Source organism: Anser cygnoides, chromosome 2, assembly GCF_040182565.1.
Source record: "Anser cygnoides isolate HZ-2024a breed goose chromosome 2, Taihu_goose_T2T_genome, whole genome shotgun sequence".
Classification (NCBI taxonomy): domain Eukaryota; kingdom Metazoa; phylum Chordata; class Aves; order Anseriformes; family Anatidae; genus Anser; species Anser cygnoides.
The window spans coordinates 135,328,210-135,351,812 of NC_089874.1; the positions used below are offsets into that span (position 1 = coordinate 135,328,210).

Sequence of the window (23,603 nt, forward strand, 5' to 3'; positions counted from 1 at the left end):
AAGATTTTTATGGATATTGTATATATGATTTTCATAAGCACATAAAGCATGCATATAAAACTGCTGCACCAAGTCACCAGAGGACACTCTAGCTCAGTGTCCCACCTCCAGCACTGGCCAGTGGCAAATGCATAATGAAGAGCATAAAAAAGGTGAGCAAGCATGTTGTGAATATTTTCACGGGGTACTTTCTCAGCCTCTAGGAATTTGTAGCACAGGCACGTACTAAGCTGGAGATACTACTCCTTATAACCCACAATGGATTTACCTTTCTTGATTTGTTCATTTTTGGTGTTTTTTTTTTTTTTTTTAAACCTGGTAAAAGTTCAGCATTCACAACATCCAGTGGCAAGAAATTCCACAGGTTAACTATTCATTTTATGAAAAATACCTTCCTTTTTGCTGCCAACCTATAATAAAATCTATCTGCTAGCTATTGCATTTAAAAATAGGAAAAAATATTTTCTGTCCACTTTGTCTCTGCCATTCATAATTTTACAAGCCTCTTTTCACTAGAAAGGTAGTGCAGGTTCCCCAGAAAGGCTGCAAAATCTCCATCCTTGGAAGTTTGCAAGACTTGGCTAGGCATAGGCACGGTTGACCTGGCCTAGTGTCAGTGATGGTCCTGTGTTGAGCAACGCATTGGACATGATGACTGCCAGAGGCTGCTGTGAGTGTGACCAAATGACGTTCTAATTTTTGCACCAAGTATGACAGCATGCTGAACTGTTTATTGAGTTAATGGTGTAGCATAGCTATCTGAATATCTTAATGAGTATTCAGCTTACTTAGATGACTGTAGTGGTACATCCTGGCTTTAAAAAAACAAATCCCTGAGCTTTAGAGGATGGTAGGAGCAGCCATGAAAAAAAAAAAAGTTTGAACTGATAAAAACTTTAAGTTGTAAAACTTAATATTTTACATCTCTTAAAAGTATTCATGTAAGAGCATTTGTGGCTTTGCACCTTCAAAAAGAAGAGAGAGCTCTTAATAAAAAGTGTGTCTTTAGCATCTAACCACTGGGATTGATCAGCTTAACTCATACAGTTGTTTTAGGCATTCAGCCACACAGACCAAGGCATCCTGATGGTCTTCACTGACTGTTTCAGTGTGTTACAAGCATGAGAAACACTGAAGACTTGGAAAACTTTAGGGAAAGATGAAATAGGGGAGAAAGCAGTCTCAAAACTTTTAAATATTAGAATATTTTTCTGTCAGTTGTTTTCCAAGTTTATACTACATTTACTGAGGGTCATGTATTTATACTTTTAAAATAGCAGTTTCTCTCAAGACTAAAGAGACATTAATACATCAGGCTTATTTACAGTGATCAGACTTCACAATTAATTTTCTTCGGTCTCATTCACAATATAAATTTTAATTTTCTGTTTCCTCCTTGCTGCATTTATTATATTGCCTAGTGCAATAAAGAAGTGACATCAAATGCATTTCTATTGTAAATTTAAGAGTGAGTGCAAAAAAAAAAAAAAATCTTGTCCTAGTTTACACTAGTGAAAAATAAATTATCTAAATATTGATATGAAGAAAGACAAATTTTATAGAAAATACTGCAAAACATATGTTTGAAGATAATGAAATGTAAGGTAGGAAGGAACATTTAATGTGTGCAGCTTTACAAATTTGCAGCAGAAAATGTTTTCTAAATATAAAGCTGTTTATGTTAAGAAAAAAATAAAGATTGCACTGACAAGGGCAGATAAACATTTTTCAAGGAAAATACATATCTATTTGCTTTTAATGGCACTTCACTACTCGAAATATAATTCAGTCAATGCAGCAAAGTTTTGTTTTCTTACTAACTCATCTTTTTCTGTTGGTTGTTGTTATTGTTGTTTGTTTCAACACTTTTCTGAAGTTCTTACAAATATTGCTCTTTAAGTTGTTCTTCAGGAAGAGCAAAAAATTTGATCATATTAGTGTTTTGATTGAGTACAGTATAATTCATTACCTGATTTAACTATAAAAACCTTTAAAATTAGGTTCATAGTGTGAAAACATGTAGTGGCAAAATCAGAATTCATTTATTAAATACACTGCAACATTAGCTTAAAATTAGCTGTTTACCAGCCAGACTGTTTGCATACCAGATAAATGTGAGAAATGCAAAAGGCTACAGACATTAGCAAGACAAAAGAATTTTAAAATGAAAATGAAAGCATAGGATGCTATTCTACTGTGACCTTGGACTCATGGGCTTCTTTCAAATAAAAGCAAATACTTCAGCAAGTACACAATAAGTGGTGCTGGCAAGAAGAAAAATTTTACTTATGTTTTCATGTTTTTGCAAAATGGAAGAAAGCCATTGCAAAATGATGCGTCTAAATGATAAATTCTACCATTTTTTCAGGCCGTAGGGGCTGAAATGGACCTCAACATATTTTCCAGTAGTTTAAGTTTTGCTCTAATTGTGTTATCTCACATAGCAGTGAGATGATGTGGAAGCTTTGCACACCTCGGCAGCCAATTATTGGATTACTTAAAGAGGGAGGGGGATGAGTTTTGCACAGGCTTCAGGACCTTCCATCTCCTGCAGCCCCTGCTCCCTCAACAGTCCACGAGCTACCAGGCAGGGCTGCCTCTGGGCAGAAAGGTGAATATTTAACTCATCTCACTTCCAGTTCTTGGAAGGAGTCCTTTCACCACCATTTAAAAAAGCAGTTTCTGTTAGGAGGCTTCAGATGCCAGTGACAGAAATCAAGTCTGGCTCCTTTCACAGGAAAGCATCATGTTATCACATATTTCTCCTCTCTCAAGGCCAGGCTGGATGGGGTTTTGGGCAACCTGACCTAGCGGGGAGTGTCCCTGCCCATGGCAGGGGGTTGGAACTAGATGGGGTTTAAGGTCCCTTCCAATGAAAATCATTCTATGATTCCACGATTCTGTGATTCTTTGATTCTATGATTCTGTGATCCTATGATTGAAGGATGATGCTGATTATTCAGAGATAGGGACAAATGCTAGGAAAGCCTTGGAAAATGGGCTGTGTTTCTGGACCAGATATCATGGAATCACAGAATCACAGAATTGAAAGGGTTGGAAGGGACCTCGAAAGATCATCTGGTCCAACCCCCCTGCTAAAGCAGGTTCCTTAGAGCAGGCTGCCCAGGTAGGTATCCAGATGGGCCTTGAATATCTCCAGAGAAGGAAACTCCACAACCTCCCTGGGCAGCCTGTTCCAGTGCTCCGTCACCCTCACCGTGAAGAAGTTCTTTCACATGTTGGTGCAGAACTTCCTGTGCTCTATCTTGTGGCCATTACCCCTTGTCCTGTCCCCACAAACCACTGAAAAGAGGTTGGCCAAATCCCTCTGTCTCCCACACCTCAGGTATTTATAAACACGGATGAGATCCCCTCTCAGTCTTCTTTTCTCCAGGCCGAACAGACCCAGGTCTCTCAGCCTTTCTTCATAGGGAAGATGCTCCAGGGCCCGTATCATCTTTGTGGCCCTCCGCTGGACTCTTTCCAGGAGATCCCTGTCTTTTTTGTACCGGGGAGCCCAGAACTGGACACAGTACTCCAGGTGAGGCCTGACCAGGGCAGAGTAGAGGGGGAGGATCACCTGCCTTGACCTGCTGGCCACGTTCCTTTTAATGCACTCCAGGATCCCATTGGCCCTCTTGGCCACGAGGGCACAACTGCTAGCTCATGGTCAACCTGTCATCCACCAGGACCCCCAGGTCCTTCTCCTCAGAGCTCCTCTCCAGCAGGTCATCCCCCAATATTGCTGAATATTGGGTCATCCAATATGGGTCGTCCCTCATATTGCTGAACAGAAAAGTATGTGCAGAAACGTATGTGCAGGATAGAGGCTAAGGCACAACAGAGCCAGCACTGGAAACAGGAACAGAGCTCCAGCAGTGGCCTTGGGACAAACCTAAAAGTGTGCACGGAGCCTTCACAAGCCACACTAAGGCTTTCCACTCCATTCTCTCCTCCAAAATACCCTGGATGTAGAGACAGAGTGGACGATGAAAAGCTCTGAAATCCACTTTTCTCCACAGAGGATTCCCATCTGTCAGCAGAAGTGCCAGCTCCCTTAGCAGGTTTCCAACCGGCTTGCAGCAATCAAGTGGGGCAAAGCAGCTGCAGTGCGGGCTTATGGTCTATACTGAAGGAACAGACAATTCTGGAAGAAAGGAAAGTGCAGTTAAAGCTGCTGCTCTGTCTTCAACTCAGGATGCTGAAACAGTAATAGAGGCCATGTAAATTTCATAAAAAGAGCTCATTCCTTGTTTTACTATCAGGCATGTTGATCAGTGTATTTGTACCACAGACTTTCAATTTAAGGTCAGATTGCTCTTCCGAGAATCCTACATTTCCATGCAGTCCCCTTGTTTTAGTAACACTTGCAGGATGTTTGAAAACTATTATTTATCCAGAAGAGCAGATTACAGCTGTTACTGAGCACATACTGCTGTGCAAGGGCAGTGGAGGAGTACTAAGTACCACAGCAGACAGCGTGGGTCTTCAGTGCACAAAGGGACTGAAAAGAAGAGATGTTAAATGCATGTACAGTAAGAGAAAAAAGCTAAAAAGTCTTTTTAAAAGTATGCTGAGGAAAATTTTCAAGAGCAATTCTGGTGTCAAAAGAGAGTACTGCAATAGATTAATTTTAAACAATGGCATTCGGATTACTAATTCATGTAGGGACAAATGCTCCTTTTTAATATAAGAAAACACTGTAAGAAATGCATTTTAATGGATTTAATGAGAATATTTTAGAAACTTAAGAAAAACACCCTCAAAGGATCTTCAAGGAGCTAAAATGTAGGCAGGGTGTTCATAAATGTATTAACATTTATGTGGAATGAAAGTTCAAACAAGACCTTTCCATCTTATGTATGATTCAAACCAATAAAGAAATAAAACCCTGCTGTGTCAATGGGAGTCTTTCTATTGGTTTCACTGGGATTTCTCTCCAGCAAGCCTCAGATATAGCCCTACTTTAATTTAAAGTTTGATTTGCAAACTTAAATCAGTACTTTTTATTCGAGGAAGGGTTTTTTTGTGTGTGTGTGTGTTTTTTTTAATGAACTGAAGCTCAGCAGATACAGATAAATGTTCCTTTCCTGACCATCTCCTAGCTTCTCACTTTTAATGCAATTCAGAACACCTCACAGCCCACTGCTCACTGATCATCATCACTCTTAGGCTGCGAGCAGTTTTATTTCTACTTGTTCCTCTGCCAGATCCCTGATCTCTATTTTGTACTGTTAGGTTGTACTAAATTCACCTTACCCAACTTGGGTACGGAGCAGAAAACTTTCTGTCTCTGAGGGAATTGACCTTTCATTTGTCAACCAAATTGACCACCTCAACTGCTGTTAGATCACAACCACAGAAATTCATCCTGGAGAAGATAAGGCTCAGGAGGAATCTCAGCAATGTCTATAAATACCTGAAGATGTCCAATGAAGACAGAGCCAGGCTCTTTGCAGTGGTGTCCAGTGCCAGGACAAGAGGCAAGCAGCACAAACTGGCACACACGAGGTTCCCTCTGAACACCAGGAGGCAATTCTGTACTGTGCAGGTGACCGAGCACTGGCACAGGTTGCCTGGAGATGTTGTGGAGTCTCCCTCCTCGGAGATCTTCAAATGCTGTCTGGACATGGTCCTGGGCAGCCTGCTCCAGGTGTCCCTGCTGGAGCAGGGGGTTGGACCAGATGGCCTCCAGAGGGCCCTTTCAACCTCAACCATTCTGTGGTTCTGTGATTCTGTAAATGTATGTTTTCCTAGATCAGTATCTTGAGAGCTTGTAAAGCACAGCTAAAAGCTGCAAGACTGACATACAAATCAGTGAACTTTCCAACCAGTCGCATATGGGATCAGAGAGGGACAGAGGCTTCTCTGTCTCCAGTGCTGTCTAAAAGACAGAGTGACTCTGCTTTCCACCCTCACCTTTCTGCTGATGGGTTTCTCTGAAGGAAGAAATCCAGCATTGCATTGAAGACTGTTATGGTAACCAGAAGGCTTCCACTAGACCATATAAAATGGAACTGTGATCTGATATATACCCTTGTCTTTTAGGGTTCCTGCTGACATTTCCTACCTGAATGAAGGTGGCTAAGATGCACCGTTGACCATGTAGAAAGCATGGTGGCTGGCTGCCGGTAGGAGGCAAGTCATTTAAATTTTTTTCAGACATCTCCACATGGTGCTGAGATCTCAACATACCTTTCCAAAAACCCATCCTCAGGTCTGCATGACTCAATCAAAATTTTTAGAAGAAATATTGTGACAAGATCAAGGATGGGATGTACTTTGCCTAGGTCCCAGTTACAGCATGATACCAGCTTTATAATTGCTCTGTCATTTCCTTAAACATAGGATTCAATTTGTCTAATATATTGAAATATCTGACTGGTATTGTTATGAAAGAAAGTTTTGAAAACAAAACCAAAAATGAGTCCTTAAAGTCAAGGCTCCATTAGAGTGACTGATGTAGAATAGTTCATTAAGAACCATGTGCTGCCAAGCATTTTAGGAAATGAGGATTTGCAAGGCTAAAAGATCAATTAAAAAGCTGAGCTTTACAGTTGTTGATTTTTTTCCCTCTTACGGAAAAGCCTTGTGTCTAGGGGTTAATGTTAGTATTGATTATATATAAAATCCCAAAGATTAATTATGGTCATAGTGATGATGTCCAAAATACTGACTCTTCCAATTGTGCAGGTTTAAAAGGGGTGCAATGCTGGAGTTTGTAAAGCTGAAGGTAGTAGTATGCAGGTAATATTTCGTATTTCCTCCAAATAAAACATAGGCACTATCCTGATAAGAGGAAGAAGACTAGAAAGAGCCCGTTACAAAATGTTTGGATGCCACTAAGATAATCAAGAAGAAGCAGACTTTTTCTCTGAAGTATATAAAGCCAAAATGTTGTAACCATGTTCAGTTACTGAAACTACAATGTACTACTCTTCAGTTGGACTGGAAAAGCAATTATGAACTATGTACAGGATCCCCCAAGTTAAACGTAATAATGACACTGCAAGAAGCTTATTCTTTTTTAAAGGATTTGATTTGGTCTTACTTTATATTTTAATTCCAAAAAAAATACAGAAAACTATCACACCACATAATAAATGGATTAAAAGCTGGGAAATCACAAAATGTACTGGTGAAGAAGAATTCATTAAAATATTTCAGCTAACCTAGAAGCTGATACAGATGTCAGACCTGATACACTTCAGGTCTGACAAAGCTGAGGAAATCATAGATAATGAAAAGACAAGCTGCTGCTATAAGATATGCTGAATAATCTAGATACAGACATTGCAAAACAAATTTCAGTATCACCAACTATAAGATCACCCACTCAGATCAAGAAATGTAAATCATGTTTCCAGGACGTGGGAGCCTCTCCTGGGAATCAGTGTTTTGGAGCAGGTGTTAGAAGCCTTGGTAAATAATTAGCTAAGAATAACTGCTTGGAGTGACACTGTGGCCAGACTTGTAATATCGTTTACACCGCCCAAGTAAAAACTCCTGTTTCACCCTACCAGAACCCTACATTTTGACACTTGTGTGACTGCTTCTTGGATATTAAGCCCAGTTAGTGTCCAGAGTTCTCAGAGGATGCTGGTTGATGCATTTAAGAGAAAATGAAGAAAGAATTGTACAATCAACCTCATTAAATAAACTGAAAAACAAACAAAACAACAAAAACAACAACAAATACCCAATTTTACTGAAGATTTTCCCCTATAAACAGAGAAAGTGCTGTAATAATTTGGTCAGTCTAATAAAATCTATACAGTGAACAGAAATTCAATAACAGCAAACAAAGATAGAGCTAAAACCAAGCCACAAAGTCAAATGAGACAAATTCAGAAGGAAAACACTTTTAGCAATGTGTTTTTAAAATGTCAGAGCGATCACCAAGTCTTGACTAATGGAAACAAAAACTAAATCAACCAGCAAGTGTAAGATAAGAGGCAGTAAACTCGCATGGCAATGAACACACAGAGGAAATGCAATTTCTGACAGCAAATTTAGAAACTTATGCTGCAGAAAAAGCTGAAGACCACAGTTCAGTATCTTGCTCATTTTCATGTTTGGATGACTTTTCAAGTATTTCATATGTACTTGTTGCAGCAGTTCTGCCAAGCTAGTCCAACCTCTATTAGCAACTCAGATAAACTGCAGATAAGACATGAGTCCTTTGCGAAGAGTGAAATACGTGTGATCAAAATCAACTGACATGTCTTGGCAGATGTCTTGTTTACCTTCAGCAGCTTTTGAAAATAAATTGAAAATGATGCCATAACCTTTTTGGCTTGGAATGATCTCAAGTCCACATAGTGAAATGATTACAGAATTTTGAAAAAAAAATAGAACTGTCAAAATGTGCTGTATCAGAGAATATTTTCAACATTGATAGGAAGAGATTTGACAGAAATTTCTGATGGAAAGTATGTCAAATGCTACAAAAAGGAATTAAGGAGAAATAGCATGGGAAATATATATATATATATATATATTCTCCTGTTACCTGAATATATTTTTATTTTTAACCAGGACCGAATGAACAAATTGAGCCTAGCAGAATGATGTATATGTGTGCTTTAAATCTAGTCTGAATTTCTTTCTGGTCCAGGATCTTGCTTTATCTTTACCAGCCAAATTAAAAAGCCTCCTAGAAATATCTTGTTCTGAATCAGGTCAAAAAATTTCCATTTCTATTGTGGAGAGAGAACTGGAATCAGCTCTTCAGAAGAGTCTCGGCACTGCTGCCAGTGCAACACAGAGAAGCAGGATCTTGGTGAAGCTCAGCTCAGTGGATCTTTCACTATGACTGAGCACCACTTCTCATGGCCAAAAGGAACAAAACTGATCTGATAGCATGCTGCCACCAAAAAGGGGACAGTAGTGTGGTACACGTACGACCATAAAATTTGCAGTGTACCATGTTTGCTCCTTCCCAGCTGATCACCGAAGCCTGATTTTCTTGGATCTGTGCTCTTTTTTTTTTTTTTTTTTTGGCCATTTTCCATTTTAGTCATGTAAAATTTTTCAGTGATGACCCCATTTTTACAGATCACTGACAGAAACACGAAATAGGGTAGAATCAAGGTCTGATCTCCATGGGGCTGCTTTGGAGATACCTTTTCGTAGGTTAAAATGAGATCTCATTTGCCAGTTGTTAATGAATTTAATGCATCATGGTGATTTTGTCATCTTCCAGATTTTTCATAAGGATTTTCTTACCTTGTTTCAAGTAAAGGAATTTGAGTATTGTATATCAACATTGTCATCCTTTAATCAACCAAAATTACAGAAAAAAATAATGTGAAGCTTGTTTGGTAGAATCATTTTCCATAAACACAAATGAATTGGCATTAATTATGGTATTCTCTGTTAATTCTTTGTTAATTCAGTCTTGTATTAGATGTTCCATTATTTTTCCAAGGATCTATGTCACACTGACAGGCTTAAAATTACCTGGGTCATTTCTTTTATTCTTTTTAAATACTGGCATGTTAACTTTCTTTTGCTCCCTCAGAATTTCTCCTGTGTTGCAAGAGTTATTGAAAATCAACATTAATGGTCAGGCTCCTCAATGGTGCCTTTAAACCTGTCGGACACAAACCTGCTGATTTAAAAGTGTTTAATTTCCTGTTCCAAAGCAGAACAGAGACAGCTTCCAAGTTTCTGAAGCCCTTATAGGTCTCATGCCTTCAAGTAAAGCCAGCAAGAGTTGCTGGGAATGCATTAAAATGTGCCAGGGTCCCCATAACTTGGAACAAGTCACAGAGAGCAATGACAGGAATAATTCCCAACTGCATGCCAGGAAGAGAGGGGGACAAGGAAAACCTCATTGACTGTAAGGCCAGAAAGTTGTTTAAACACAATCATCTTTTTTTTTAGCAGATGTGGAAGCTGAGATATGGGAAACCTTTGCAATGACCACAGTGTACCTAAAGATCAAAACCAAGATCAGAGGTCTGAGCCCCTCCATGCCTGACAGCTACAGCCAACTCCTCACAGAACCTCTCCTGCACAAACCAGAGCTCCAACTAAAAATCACCACATCAAATTAAAAGTTCAAACAAAAATGTACTACTTTTTCCTATTAGATGATTATCTTTTTATTGGAAACACAGCTGACAATACCTATAAAAAGAGGAGTAAAAATTGTTGATGTTTTTTCCTTTCATTTCTTCTCTACAGCTGTTGATTTTCCCTCAGAGTGCTTTTTTAAAAAATTTATTATTTTAAGCAGTCAGGGGATGTATATTTAGCATGGTGCAAAACTACAGGTAATTTTTAAAATAAGACTGATTATTGTCTTTCGTTTATCTTTTTATGGCAATAATTGCAGGATTAAAAGTAATGTAGACACTCATACAAATGCGCTAGGAACCTAGAAAAACAGCTAGGGTCATTACATGCCAAACTGGGCCAGTGCAGTATTAAAAATAAAATATCCACATATTAAGTTTATTTGCTGTAAAGTTGAACTTCTGAAACATGCAAGTATGCATGAGCTTAAAAGAATTATGAAGTCAAAGGTAAAAAAAATAAATTAAAAATTTAAATAAACGCCTGGTATAGTGCAGTACTAAAACAGTCACACTTCTATATCGTATTTTCTGAGATATGTTCAAGCAGGAAAGCAGCTGAGACCAACTAGTGTCACTGAAAACAGCCTATAATGTTAAAATATGGAATTGCTCTTGGCCGGAGGAGCTAATATGAGTTATAAATTTGAATTCTGTCCCTTTATGCTTAGTGCTTGGAAATGTGGAATGATCCAGCAACACTAAGAAATCCATACAAATTGAATACTGTATTTGCTTCATTGTGATTTAGCATTCCAAACCACTCAGACAAAAGAAAGGCTGCGTTAGGAGCACATCAAGTGATCCATATTCTGAAGATATGAAATACCGTATTAGAGGTTGCTTTCATAAAGTTAATTCAGCTTGGCTCCATCCTTTTCCAAACAGTGGAACATTTAATGAGAGGGTTATTTGTCAGAAGACCTCCATCTCACTCAGATAAGGGAATGAGTGGTTTGTGTTGAAGAAGACCTGAGGAACCCAATCTCTCATTTGCTGTAGGAATGTAACTAGTATTGTGAATGGGGTAGCACTTGTAGACGGGTTGCTGGATTGAGGTGTTTTAATATTGCTCAGAAGAATTTGATCTTCTCTCTCAGCATAAAATTCCCAAATCGCATTGAAATTATTGAACTGAAAATTGAGAAAAAAAATAAAAATAAAAAAAAAAGTTACCAATTCTGTGTTTCTTATTTTCTACACCCCATCATAAATCCTTGCAGCCTGATTTGGTGAAATTTCAAAACTTATAGTTGTATTTTAACATTTCACAGATTTGTCCTTTCCTTTTTTACTATTCTTGGGACTTAATTCAAGGATACTATATGCACTTTGAACGTATTAATCACTATGAAAAATCAAGTCCTCAATCTAGGCCATGTGGTCCTCAATGGAATATTATTGTACTATCCACGTTTTTTCTTTATGACTTCCAATTTTATTTACATATTAAAACATGGGTTTAAATAGGTAACTTGATCAAGGTCAGTTGAAAATCAGTGGCATTGCAAGGCACCAAATCTTCCTCTACAAATCCCTGGTTGATGCTTTAGTCACAGTAAATTCTTTCCTTTTGTTCATACTTACTAAAATTCAGTTCTTAAAATACTCTGTAAAAATATATCTATTCTTGTGTTGTTGGTGGTGTGTGTGTGTGTGTGTGTGTTTAATTAAAATAGCAAGCTAAATGCTTTTCTGATGGCTCTATTATGTGAAATTAAACTGATTCCTCTCTTGTTTTCGGCAGAATCCAGCCTCCAGCTCAGCTGTATTCACTTCACTTCTCACTTGCATAAGCTTCTCTTCCTACAGCATTTTAAAGGGCCTATTTTTTACCCCAGACGGCCATTCTGGGTACATCACCCACTGTAAGAAGAACCACATGCTTCTTGTACTTGTCTTCATTTCGGGGCCTCTTCCTATGTAACGTCAAATCCTCCTAAGCTTTCAAATGGATCCCAGCATTACTGATGGGTACCCCATACTCTGAGTAGCTCTGTCTAAAGTTCTAATCTATCATTCTGACCTCTACATTTTTGATGTATCATAGAATTAAATCTTCTAGCAAGGATTTTTCTGTTCTACTATAAAATTTCTATTCTATTCAACTATAAAACTTTTGTTCTCACTAATACAAAATCCAGAGAACCAGAATATACCTGTGTAAGAGAGATGTTGGTCTGGAGCCATCTACTGGTTGTACTGGTGAGGATTACATAGACAGATGTGAAAACCCACTTTAAACATGTAATCCTATCATAATTATAAAAACAACAACATGTATTAATAGATTAACCACTTAAGTACGTGATGTTTCCTGTCTACTGGTTATGGGTTTTTTAAGCCTAAATACTCAGTGGACTTAAAGTGGCCCAATTCTCAACATTAATAAATAAAAAATTTAAAAAGTCAGTACTTTATCTTGTTTTCATAAAAAAGAAAAATGGACGGGAGGAGGACAAAAAACTCTCATCTCTCAGTAACAGCAAAGGAAGTAAAGGGAAAAAAAAGGTATTAATGCTTAATTAAACAATCTAGTAAAGTAATTTAGATATCTTGAATTTTATTGGTGTGACAAACAATATAAATGATTCTTGTTTAATTCCTTATTTGATGCTTACTATGATTTCACCCTGCATGTGTATGTATTGGTCTAAAATAGCCAAGGCACACCATATAGAGTTTTCTTGGGATTAAAAAGAAGTCTCAGTCAATTTTACAATGTTCTTCAAAGCTTTTTTATTAAAAATAAATTCAGACAAAAAAAAAGTTAGCAGATGAACAGAAGTATAAAGCCTTTAAAAACAGAAGTTCTAATACACAAACTATTAAGTAGAAATAATCCAGACAACTTACTTTGGAGACCAAAAATGTATTATATAATGATGCTGACAACTATGCATTTATTTATTTGCGATAATATTGGTAAGAATTGGTGCTGTAATTTAGTTTTATTGCTGTTATTTAAACTACATATGCAACTTTAATCGTTGCCTTCAGGAGCAAGAGGGAGCATTTTACAGTTTTACTATTTTTTTTAAAGAGATTCTTTGCACCTATTAAATATGTATATCTACATATATGCATGTATATACACACACAATTATATATACACACATAAAGTCATGAAGCTAGATGTTTATATTCACATGCATATACATATATATACATGTATATACATACATTTGTATGTATGTATGTACAATATATGTATATGCAAGTATATGTATATACACACATGCAAGCACATGCATGCCTATGTATCATGCCTAACATGTAATTTGTGACCTACAATCTCAGATAAAGAAAATCCTCTACTGGCTGTCAGTTGCACTAGGATTAAACATTTGCCATTATTCATGTTTGCTCTCTGCAGATCCATCAGCAGGAGAAACTTCCAACAGTAGCTGTAAGTGGCAAGTAATTTTATCCAGAAATGCAAAATGCATTTTAAAATGTACAAAGGGAAGATAAACAATAAAACTCCCCAGCATAAACAAGAAAGCATAAACATATTGCAGGTTTGGAGACCAAATTATAGGAGCTAAAACTAAGAAGAATGACATTGCCACCATCATAAATGGAACTGGTAGAAACACCTGCAAGAGAAAGAAAAAAAAATGTTTTAGGAAATAAAATGAACAACTGTGATTTCATGCATCATTCCTAGGAGGAATAAGGCATTCCTTGCAACACTATAATACCACTTCTCATGCTGTTGAAATCTCACCCAGGATGAGACATATCTGATATATCTGACCTCAGATTGTCTACAACACTTGTTCAGAGTCCCTCTCTTGTCATGGAGAAGAGATAGGCAGCACCTGAAAGACATTCACCTATTTCAGATATTACGGGCACCTACAATAAATTCAGGGTTGGGTGCCTAGGAGTAGCCTTGATGATTAGCATACGTCCCCAACTCAGCTTTCTGACAGCTAGACTGAGATGAAATCAAACCTAGCCGTAATGACTGTGGTTGTGTCAGGAAAGATGAGGATAGACCAAGGTCTTATCAACCATGAACTGCCAGCCTGGATTCCACATGGCTCCTGTCACTGCTACATGCTCACACAGTATCCTGTTCCCTGTTTCCCATTATGCATATATCCATTCCTTGTTTTCAGGTGTATCTCTGGGACAAGGACCATCTGTTTTTTCCTCTTCCCTCTTCAATGTGAAGCAGACTTGCTCTGGATCATGAATAAGGCTCTAAACATCAAGATTACAATTTGTAATTTTGTAGTGACTATCAGCTTTTGTTTTGCACTTGTTCATAACTTTTGCACACTACCCATGACTTTAAAAAGCTGTAAGAATATTTTATAACTTATTTCCAATTACTTTGTATGGTCGATGTAGATTAGGTTCCCGGTATCGAAGTACAATCAGGCTTGCACAAGTCAATCCAATCATAAGCCAGGCAGAAAATCCAAAGTAATTTGTTAACATAAGAAGGTCAGAGGGGATTATAAAAATGGATGCAATGGTGGTTGAAAAAATCATGGCTGGAGCTGGTGTACAAGTGTGGACACTGAGCATGGAGATTAAAACAGGTAAATGTCCCGCCTGACTTCCAGCGTAGCTTAATCGACCTAATGTGAACATGCTGCTGTTGAGGGCACCAAATATTGAGACAGCAACAGAGAGAGGAATGATCCAGGCAACAGAGGGAATCACTCGATCAGCCCAAGTTACTGCCACAGCAACTGCAAGAAAACAAAGCATCAGTAGTGGTGTAGGTCCCATGCTCTGAATAACCGACAGACTCAACAGAAAGGAAACTTAAAATGCATGAAATATCTATTATTTATCACAAATGCCTGGCATTAGTTGCAACAATCGGATGGGACTAATCTAATTCTATGGGTATTTTACTCAGGAGCTAAAAATTGGCATGAGGTGGGTGAGAGCAAGGAGGACTGCTGCCCACCACTGAAGGCTGGGTGAAGCTGTGGCGGCCCACTCCCAAAGGACTGACTCCCAGTGGCAGCAAGCGGTACAGCTGCATCTCACCATCACGAATCACAAATGTGCATGCATGGGCAGGGTCGTCTGGAGAAAGAAAATGAAGGTATTAGTCCCCTGCACGACCACAGTGGTGACATGACCTATTGTAACGAGGACACTGCCAACACAAATGTGTGTACAGGCCTCTAACAAAATGCCATGAGGAATATAGGTCTTGCAGTGATCCGCACAGCATAAAAAGTCATCAGAGCAGGGGAAAACAAAATAAAACAAACAAAAAAAAAAATGTAGTGAATGAATAAGAACTGCAGCAATACATAGCAAAGCTTGAAATGAGAGATATAATTTTAAGGTTATCTCCTCAGCTGACGTAAATTAGCACAGCTCCCCTGTGGTACATCAGGAACTGCTCGTGCCAGCAGGGCAGCTGCTGCTCGGTGAGGTTCTGGTGTTTGCTGCTGCTTTCATTCCAGAATGGATTTGCAAATGTACGCGTCTCTCCCAGCAGATAGACTGATCGTGGGCTGAGTGACAACATGGGGTTGCTGAGTGACAGCTACACTGCTTCCATTTATGTTATTGAGCTGCTTTCACACACACACACAAAAAAAATAAAAAAAAATAAATAAATAAAAAGAACATCAAAACAACTTACGTTCTTTGTCACTCGTGGAGGTAAGGTCTCACAGCTGTCTAATTAGGGTGAGATTTAAAAGGTGCTGTTTGTACAATCAAGGAGAAATACAATTCCTCTCAGCCCTTTTTATGCATAGTTTACTGGTACAGCATCTGAGAGAAGCTTTACATAAGGTGGACTTTTGTAGGGTCTTCTAAGGAATTAGAATACTTACCATTAATAACACTTCTTCAACCCCAAATGGCTATAGCCAGTTCTATATTATTTATCACAACAGGTTACTTTGACAGGTGACTTGTCTAGCTCCTAAATAGTAAGGACTTCAGCCATAGACACCATGAGGTAGGGAAGGAAGGAGGAGAGAGGATTAAAACTACGGGAAAACAAAGTCCCTACCTATATTAAACAGACACCCAATCTTCACTTGATTTTCCAGGTTTCAATGCACTCCTGACTTCCTTTTAGCCAGTGCAGGTGTAAGCAAATATTTTCAGCACCTAATATCATCTGTTTGAATTCAGTCCAACTTGTGCCTTACAGTAAAATTAAACAAGAATTCTCTATTAAAACTTAGACTGAAACCCACACTTCCCTTCCTGACTGTGAAGTTAGGTGAAGACAAGTAACCCAGTACATTGATATCAAATGGGTCTGGTAATGGACGACACCTTTTTAACAAAAATATCAAACTCATACCTGAGGAGACAATTTCCTTCGGTGTGAGGACAGTCAGATATGAGATGTTCACCAGTAAATAAAACAAAATTACTGCAGGAACAGCAGTCATCACAGTTAAGGGGATATTTCTGCTAGGGTTTTTCATCTCTTCTAAAAAATACAAATAAAAAAAAAGAAAAAGAAAAAGAAAAAAAATAATAATAAAGCAAGCAATTTCTAGGTTGGAGCTCCAACCCTAATCATGACTCCTAAACTACACTGCTTGTGAGCTCCTGCAGTGCTTTTGAAATAGTTTATCATCAAAGAAGCCTAAATAAAATATTTTTAACCTTTTAATTTTTTTTTAAGCTATCAAGTATCTTGGAAAAAAAGGGTGTGATAGAGTCTTGACAGAATAATAAAAAATGACAAATGGACTGATAAATTTTGTCTGATTTGGTTAAACAAATATATAACTGTACTTCAGAATTTCAATTTGTTACGAAAATTTCAAGTAGCCATATTTTTAAATCAGAAGATTGAATGTGAGACGGTAAAATCAGTTATTTATTCTTTCATCATTTCATGAGTCCTGATGCAAAATTTTTTGAGTGTATTTTCCTATTCCTACCCAAAACATTTCTTTGCTCTTACATCGGGATATACAGAAAATATAACAGCAAAGACTGAAGATATTGACAGAAGAGCAGTAATGCAGTGGCTTTAAAACAGGGCCATTTCCAGCTGGATTCTGCTGTAATTACCATTTCCATGGCCACTCTGGTGCAGAAAAATAGTTTAGTGCTAAGCCTGGTATCTTAGCTTAAAACTACTCTTATCTACTTAAGAAAAAACTCCAAATTTGGTATCTGAACAACTGAAGTGCTGGCATACATTCCTAACTGTGATAATCCCAGAAAAGACGGCGTTGATTTCCAGAACCCTAATAACTCATCCTCACCTTGGTCAAAGAGGCTTGGGGGAAAAAAAGGGTTATTTCTTCTCTTTCACTCCTTCACCCTTTCCCTTCCTCTCCTGTTCCTACTTCCCTCAGCATTACAAAAGACTTCCTGAGCTTTATGAACAGGTAACTCACCAAGCGAAAAGTCAAATTAGAGTACGACTTACATGAACTCTGCATAGGAGGAAGAATATTTTTACTCCCCCAAATACTATCTCAGTCTCCTGCCCAGATCATCAGCCTTGACCCTGCCTCATTCCAGGATGCAGTGCACAGACCAGAGGGACTGATTGAGAACAACAGGGAAATGCAGATACAGTCTACTGGAGATTAATTTGGGATTTATTTAAAATGGAGGAAATGCACTTGATAATTCTGAGCACAGACGGGGACAATCACCCAAATTGCCATTTTGAATTTATCTTTCCACTTGTTTTGTTGCTAGTTACAGTTCTGCCATCCAGCTGGCACCTGATTCTTTAGCAGAAGCTCACAGGAATGAAAGTTATTGCTGAAGAACAGGAAATTCAGTTTAGGAGAGGACAAATGCATAGTTGCATCTGTCTAAACAGCTGTGCTGCCTAGTGTATTGTATTTATTATTAGTGTATTGTATTTATTACTACTGGTAACTGCTCAGAAAATAGGACTTATATGAAAGATTTTGGTTTTTATTGGGCTTACAGGGCTAAATGCTTGCCTTTAAGAAAATGTTAAGATTTCAAAATTCTATTTTCTGATTTTTATTACCTTTTTTATTACAGCATATTCTCGATGCAGGAATTGCTGGATTGTAATAATAACTGTCATTTTTTTAAACATTAACCCAATTTTCACACTGTTCTCACCATTGAACTTTGTGTTATATGTTTCACACATTGGGTCTATTTAATGTTTTACATGTGGTAGAGGTCAATGGATGAATAAGGTTAAAGATATAACCACTCCATCCATTTGCTTACAACTTAATTCTGTAAATCTGATGATACTATAACACACTATTCATCTAACTCATTGTGAATTGCATAACTAATATCTTGAGCATTATCCAGCTTTCATGAAAAACTGCTCTGTTTATTACTGTTACATATCATCAGATATTGAAGAGAATAAGTAAATGAATATTCCAAAAGATTTTAAACATTTAAAATTGAATCTAAGTTATATGAAAGGAGTTATACTGTTTTCCATACATTCTTCTTCACCTTCTGTGCAAAACTGTATTTCCCCAAGGAATTATCATGGATGGGCTATCCTATATATCCCTTAAAATTGCTATAATCTAATACAATTTCATATGAATTTGTCCATGTACAAATCAACTGGACAATCTGAGAGAAGGTATAGATGTCTAAATACATGTTAGCTGATCATCAGTCACCTTTTTGTATTTGGTCCTTAGTGCACAAATAGATTGGCACTATGTGAGCATCATTTTCTAAAAATGCACTGACACCAAGAAACTCAAAATTTATTTTTTTAAAGCATGAAAAACTCTTTTGACATATGAGATTTTAAATAAACCTCCTAAATTTCTCTTGTAGGCATTTTTAAATGCCAATTTGATTCTGGAGACTGTACAAGAGGAAAGGAACTTCCATACAGAAGAACAATGCCTTTTACCAGCCCCATCAAACGCAGGACTGGTGGATAGTTTGCACCATGAAATGTGTATCTTTACAGACCCTCTTGCCTTGAAGGAGATACAAGTTCTTCTAATACTAGCTGAGGAATGTTAAAAATTGCTACTGAAGAATAAATTCTAAAGAAAAAGAGTTATATACCTGCCATGTAGTTGAGGGACCACCAACCACCGTATGCATACAGTCCTTGGAAAAAGGCTTCGGCGATCTGTGACACATTGGGCATCTCTGAGTTGAACATGTCCTCAAATCTGGCCAGGGTCTCCTTTCTCCCGCCGACGAGGAGAACTATGCCGCTGACAGCAATTACGGACAACGCCATCATCTTCAACAGGGTGAAAACCGTCTGCACCCAGGCAGCCATTTTGACGCTGCGGCCATTCAGGATCCCCAGGGACCAGAGGACGGCCAAGGCCAAGCATTTCTTCAGCACTTCTGGTGCAGGGCAAATGCCGTAGAAGGGCTGGGTGGCATATTCAGCAAACAGCAAGGCTCGAGCAGCGTTTGATGCTGGCTTGGTGAACACTGACGTCCAGATGAACATGAAGGCAGGCAGGGATCCAAGGCCTCTTTTAATGTGGCTGTATTCCCCTCCGGAAAACGGCAGAGCAGTGCCCAGCTCTGCGTAGCAGAGAGAGCCCATCAGAGAAACCAGTCCAGAAGCAGTCCAGATCACTAGTGCAACGCCGACATTAAGCAGGGAATGCTTTAACACCCCTGTAGGAGACACAAAGATCCCTGCCCCTACTATTGATCCTATAATAAAACTTACCCCATCAAAATAACCTATATTTCTTTTGAGTTGCATCTTGGTGTTTCCTTTTCTTTTCACCTTTTTGGCATCATCACTCTTTCCTTTTCCCATTTTTTTTTCTTATTTTTCACAGCAGATTCTATGACCTGAGAGGCTAGATTATATGTATTTTCCTTTCACTTTGCTGTTAACTCATTGTCATGGCCCTACTTGACAGTGAAATGTTATGGGAAGCCCGGCTTAATCATTCAGAAAGGAGAGCATACTTTGGGTTTGGATGTCTTGTGTATGAAGATGATTAACCAGATGCTTAAAGGAATGCTGGCAAATCATGGACATGTTGGTTTAATATGTACTTCAGAAATTATTAAGGTCTGGGGATAGTTTTTAGGAAATTGGCATAACAAATAATACATAGGAGATGCTTTTCATTTCTCTGCTGATTATCATCAAAGGATTTCCATATTATTTACATGTCTTCAGAGACAACTGTGTGAGGTGGGGAAATGTCACCTCTGCAGTAGACCTAGGGAAAGGGGAATGGCATGGTAGCACAAAGAAAAAAATCAGCCCTCTTTATGCTATGGACAATGATGCAGATATGAGTTGAACAGGCAGGTGTATTTTCCTACAGTCGGTATATAAAATGAACAGTGATCAGTAGTGAATACCAGGATGTTTTGCCAAATCCCTATCAGTCACTGTGTATACCGAAGCTTGTTTATACTTCACTTATTAAACACTGCTCTAGAAAGAGCATTATCAGTTTACTCCTAGTTTTTCTAGAGTATTCATTGTTATAGTACTATGCAAGTACTTCATAAGCAGTTACTAATCTTCAAGCACTACAAGGGTGGGGGGCCGTGTTTTCATTTCCATAGTATATATGGGGGCTGTGGAACAAAAAGATGAAGGTTGAAAATTCCCACTAGTTTGGTGTGTGCCTTTTAAGGTGTAGCCACTGATTTTTTAAAGCATTTCTGCTTAGAAATGCATTTTTCTATGCATTTCTTTGGCATATTTTATGTTCATACTATGGAGAAGGAGCTTCTCTTTGATCGGATGTGGGTGGACCATTGTCATAGATATTTCTCCAAGAAAAACATATTTATTCTTTTCAGAAGATGTAAAGAAAAATAGGAAGAAAGAAGGAAACTGAGAAATAAGTTCAGCGCATACCTTTAGGGCTGTTAAGGAACAGTACCAAAACTACAAGCTGCAAAGGTCTTACTTTTTGCCAGTCAAGTTGCAGAATTAGTTTTGTCCAAATCATCAAAGCTCAGTAACACGGTGAACAAAACATGGCTTTGACATGGCCCATCTTGAAAGAGACAATGGTTCAGATTGGTCCTGAACAGCTGGACCTTCAGTCACATATAAAAAAAATGTTTCTGAAAGATTAGGTTTATTTAATATTCCATCATGTATAAGATCTTTAGCTAAAACAGACATGGAAATATGATGAATATGACACAAGATCTAGAGGATATTCATGCCCTTCTGGAGTGGCAGCTAGAGGCTATGCTGGGCATCTGAAGTGGCATTAGCCACCTGCTTTAGGCAACTAAAAGCCACCTTGGTGAGCAACACTGAAAAACTTGGTTAAAGTGCGTGTCCATCATCACAAAGAAACATAGCATAGTCAGTGACAGAATCCACAGGTCAGAATAGCACTTAAACAAGACAATTCTTCCATCTTCTGCAAATCACTGCACCACCCATTATATTTTCACCTTTGAAAAAAGTCATCATACAGACTACAAAAATTCTAGTTAGAAAAATTTGCATATATTTTAAATTGTATTTATTCAATTTATAAATTGCAACATATATTTAAACTCATATATGCATTTACCATGTGCTATGAATAATTTGTAGTAATTCAAAGCATTTATTCATCACTATTCAGGAACTGGAAATTAAGTGTTAAAAATGTTTTAGAAGGCTAAAATATATAAATTCCTATAACTGTTTTATTTCAGTGCCTTTTCTGATCTTCCTTCTCTGTGAATGCATACACATTTTTTGATTCCCAGTAATCTTCAAAGTCTTTATTTTGTGGATGATGCCATATACAGCTGGATTTAGATTACTATTCTAAAAACAAATATATAAATACATTAAATAGCAGCTTAAAGCACAGATGCAACTGTTACACTGTTTGTGCTAAAGTATGTTAATTTCTGGTATAATAGAGGCATTTCCAAAATCTCCCCAAGAAGCAGATTAATAAGGATTTTTTCACTTCTTACAAAGCTGACTGATTTCAGAAAACCCCACTGAGATTATTACTTTGTGTGTGCTTTCTGTCTCAGATAAATGTTTCTAGACTTTCAGTGGAATGCTTTGAGATTTATGCAAAGTACGTTTTTCATTTTGGTGTTTTGTTGCCAGAAGAGGAAAAGGTAAGTAAGAGCAGAGATAATAAGAACATTCCTGCAAATCCAACAAAATCTGAAGTTCTGGAAACAGTATATTCATGTGAGCATTACCAGGGAAGAATTCACTGAAACACAGCTGGTTATACAACAACAGATAGTCTTCAGCCAAACTGCTTTTTTCCTTTTTTTTTTCCTTTTTTTTTTTTCTCCACTATAAAAGGGCAGAGTCTTGTGAAGCACATCATAAATATTCACTTTCAAGGTTTTCTGTAACATGTCCAACATCTCCCTCTGGCTGAGAGGATAAATTGCCACTATCTATATGATTATTTCAAGGTCTCTTATGTCAGCGTCTGCTGCTTCACACACATCTATGTATTAGATACCTGGTCACACTCACTTCAGAGACATACAGAGACTCAACTGCTGAATATAAGGCAAATATAAATTATTAAAATAACCTAGACTTGTTTGTAAGACAAGACTGAGATTCCCCTGACACTTGGAGCAGGCTGAAAGGTTATATCATCATCAAAATAAAATGCCTTAGTACTGCAATTTTTATACTCAACAGGGAACAACCACATTTCTTGTGAGTGCCAACTACTGACTTCTCTTTGACAGTAAAATGAGGTCAAGAGAGTGCTATAAAACACTTAAGATTGATCCTGAAACTTCAACTGTTCATTTCTACTTCTGGTACTGAGGATTTTCCCTTTTCATTTTCTGACTTTCCAAATCCCTTTAGCCTTCAATGTCAAGGTTTTCACTGTCATGAATGTCAGTGCTTATCATGACCGATCTCTTTTAATCACTGTAGGTTCTGCAGATTTAAGAAAGAAACCAATACCCAAAAGTTATGGAAGAACATTTTGGCTGCCTGGACAGATATGCATTATCTCCTAATTGTAATTAACTGAATTTCAATGTACTTGAATAAGGAGTCCTAAATGTTCTTGCAATAATTTTCCATGTGTACTCACTAAGTCTTTCCTATGATCCACTCACCGATTAGATGGACAAGAAAGAAGCCTATCTGTCTAAACAACACACGATATTAAAATATTTATTTACTTCCCTTTCAATTAATTTCTCAGCACTTCCAGCATTGTATTGACTTAGTTCTGCATCATCCAAAATCCTATAAGGGGAGAAGATAGAGGAAAAATTAGAAGCTAATTTGTCTTGCAAACTTTCAATAAACATTCTTCTGTGTTTTCCCTGAAGAAGCTTGCTGCTGCTGACATTGACACAGCAAGGATAAAGAAGCAAAAGAACAAAGCAAAACCTGAAGTGAGTTTCTAGCAAAAATAAATCAATAAATAAACATAGTTCATTTTTCTTGGCATATGTCAGCAAGGGACATGTCATATTTAATATGAGTGACAAATATTATTTATATCCTTCCTTCTTTTCTACTCTTCCTTAGCTCACCTTTTGTGGGAAACATGTCATTTTAAAGTAGTTTTCTTTGTCTTGCCTTCTCGAAGGAGTTCAACAGCTATCCAAGCAAGTCAT

General features: G+C 37.7%; 1 protein-coding gene across 1 annotated transcript; it reads right to left on the reverse strand.

The window, feature by feature from the left end:
- Positions 1-12,634: 12,634 nt before the first annotated feature.
- On the reverse strand, positions 12,635-20,027 carry SLC7A13 (solute carrier family 7 member 13). Its single transcript, XM_013172401.3, has 4 exons — positions 19,092-20,027; positions 16,387-16,518; positions 14,427-14,791; positions 12,635-13,681 (listed from the first exon to the last, which is right to left on the reverse strand). The coding sequence occupies exons 1-4, from the start codon at positions 19,813-19,815 to the stop codon at positions 13,436-13,438; spliced, it is 1,467 nt and encodes a 488-aa protein (XP_013027855.3). The 5' UTR covers positions 19,816-20,027; the 3' UTR covers positions 12,635-13,435.
- Positions 20,028-23,603: the final 3,576 nt, after the last annotated feature.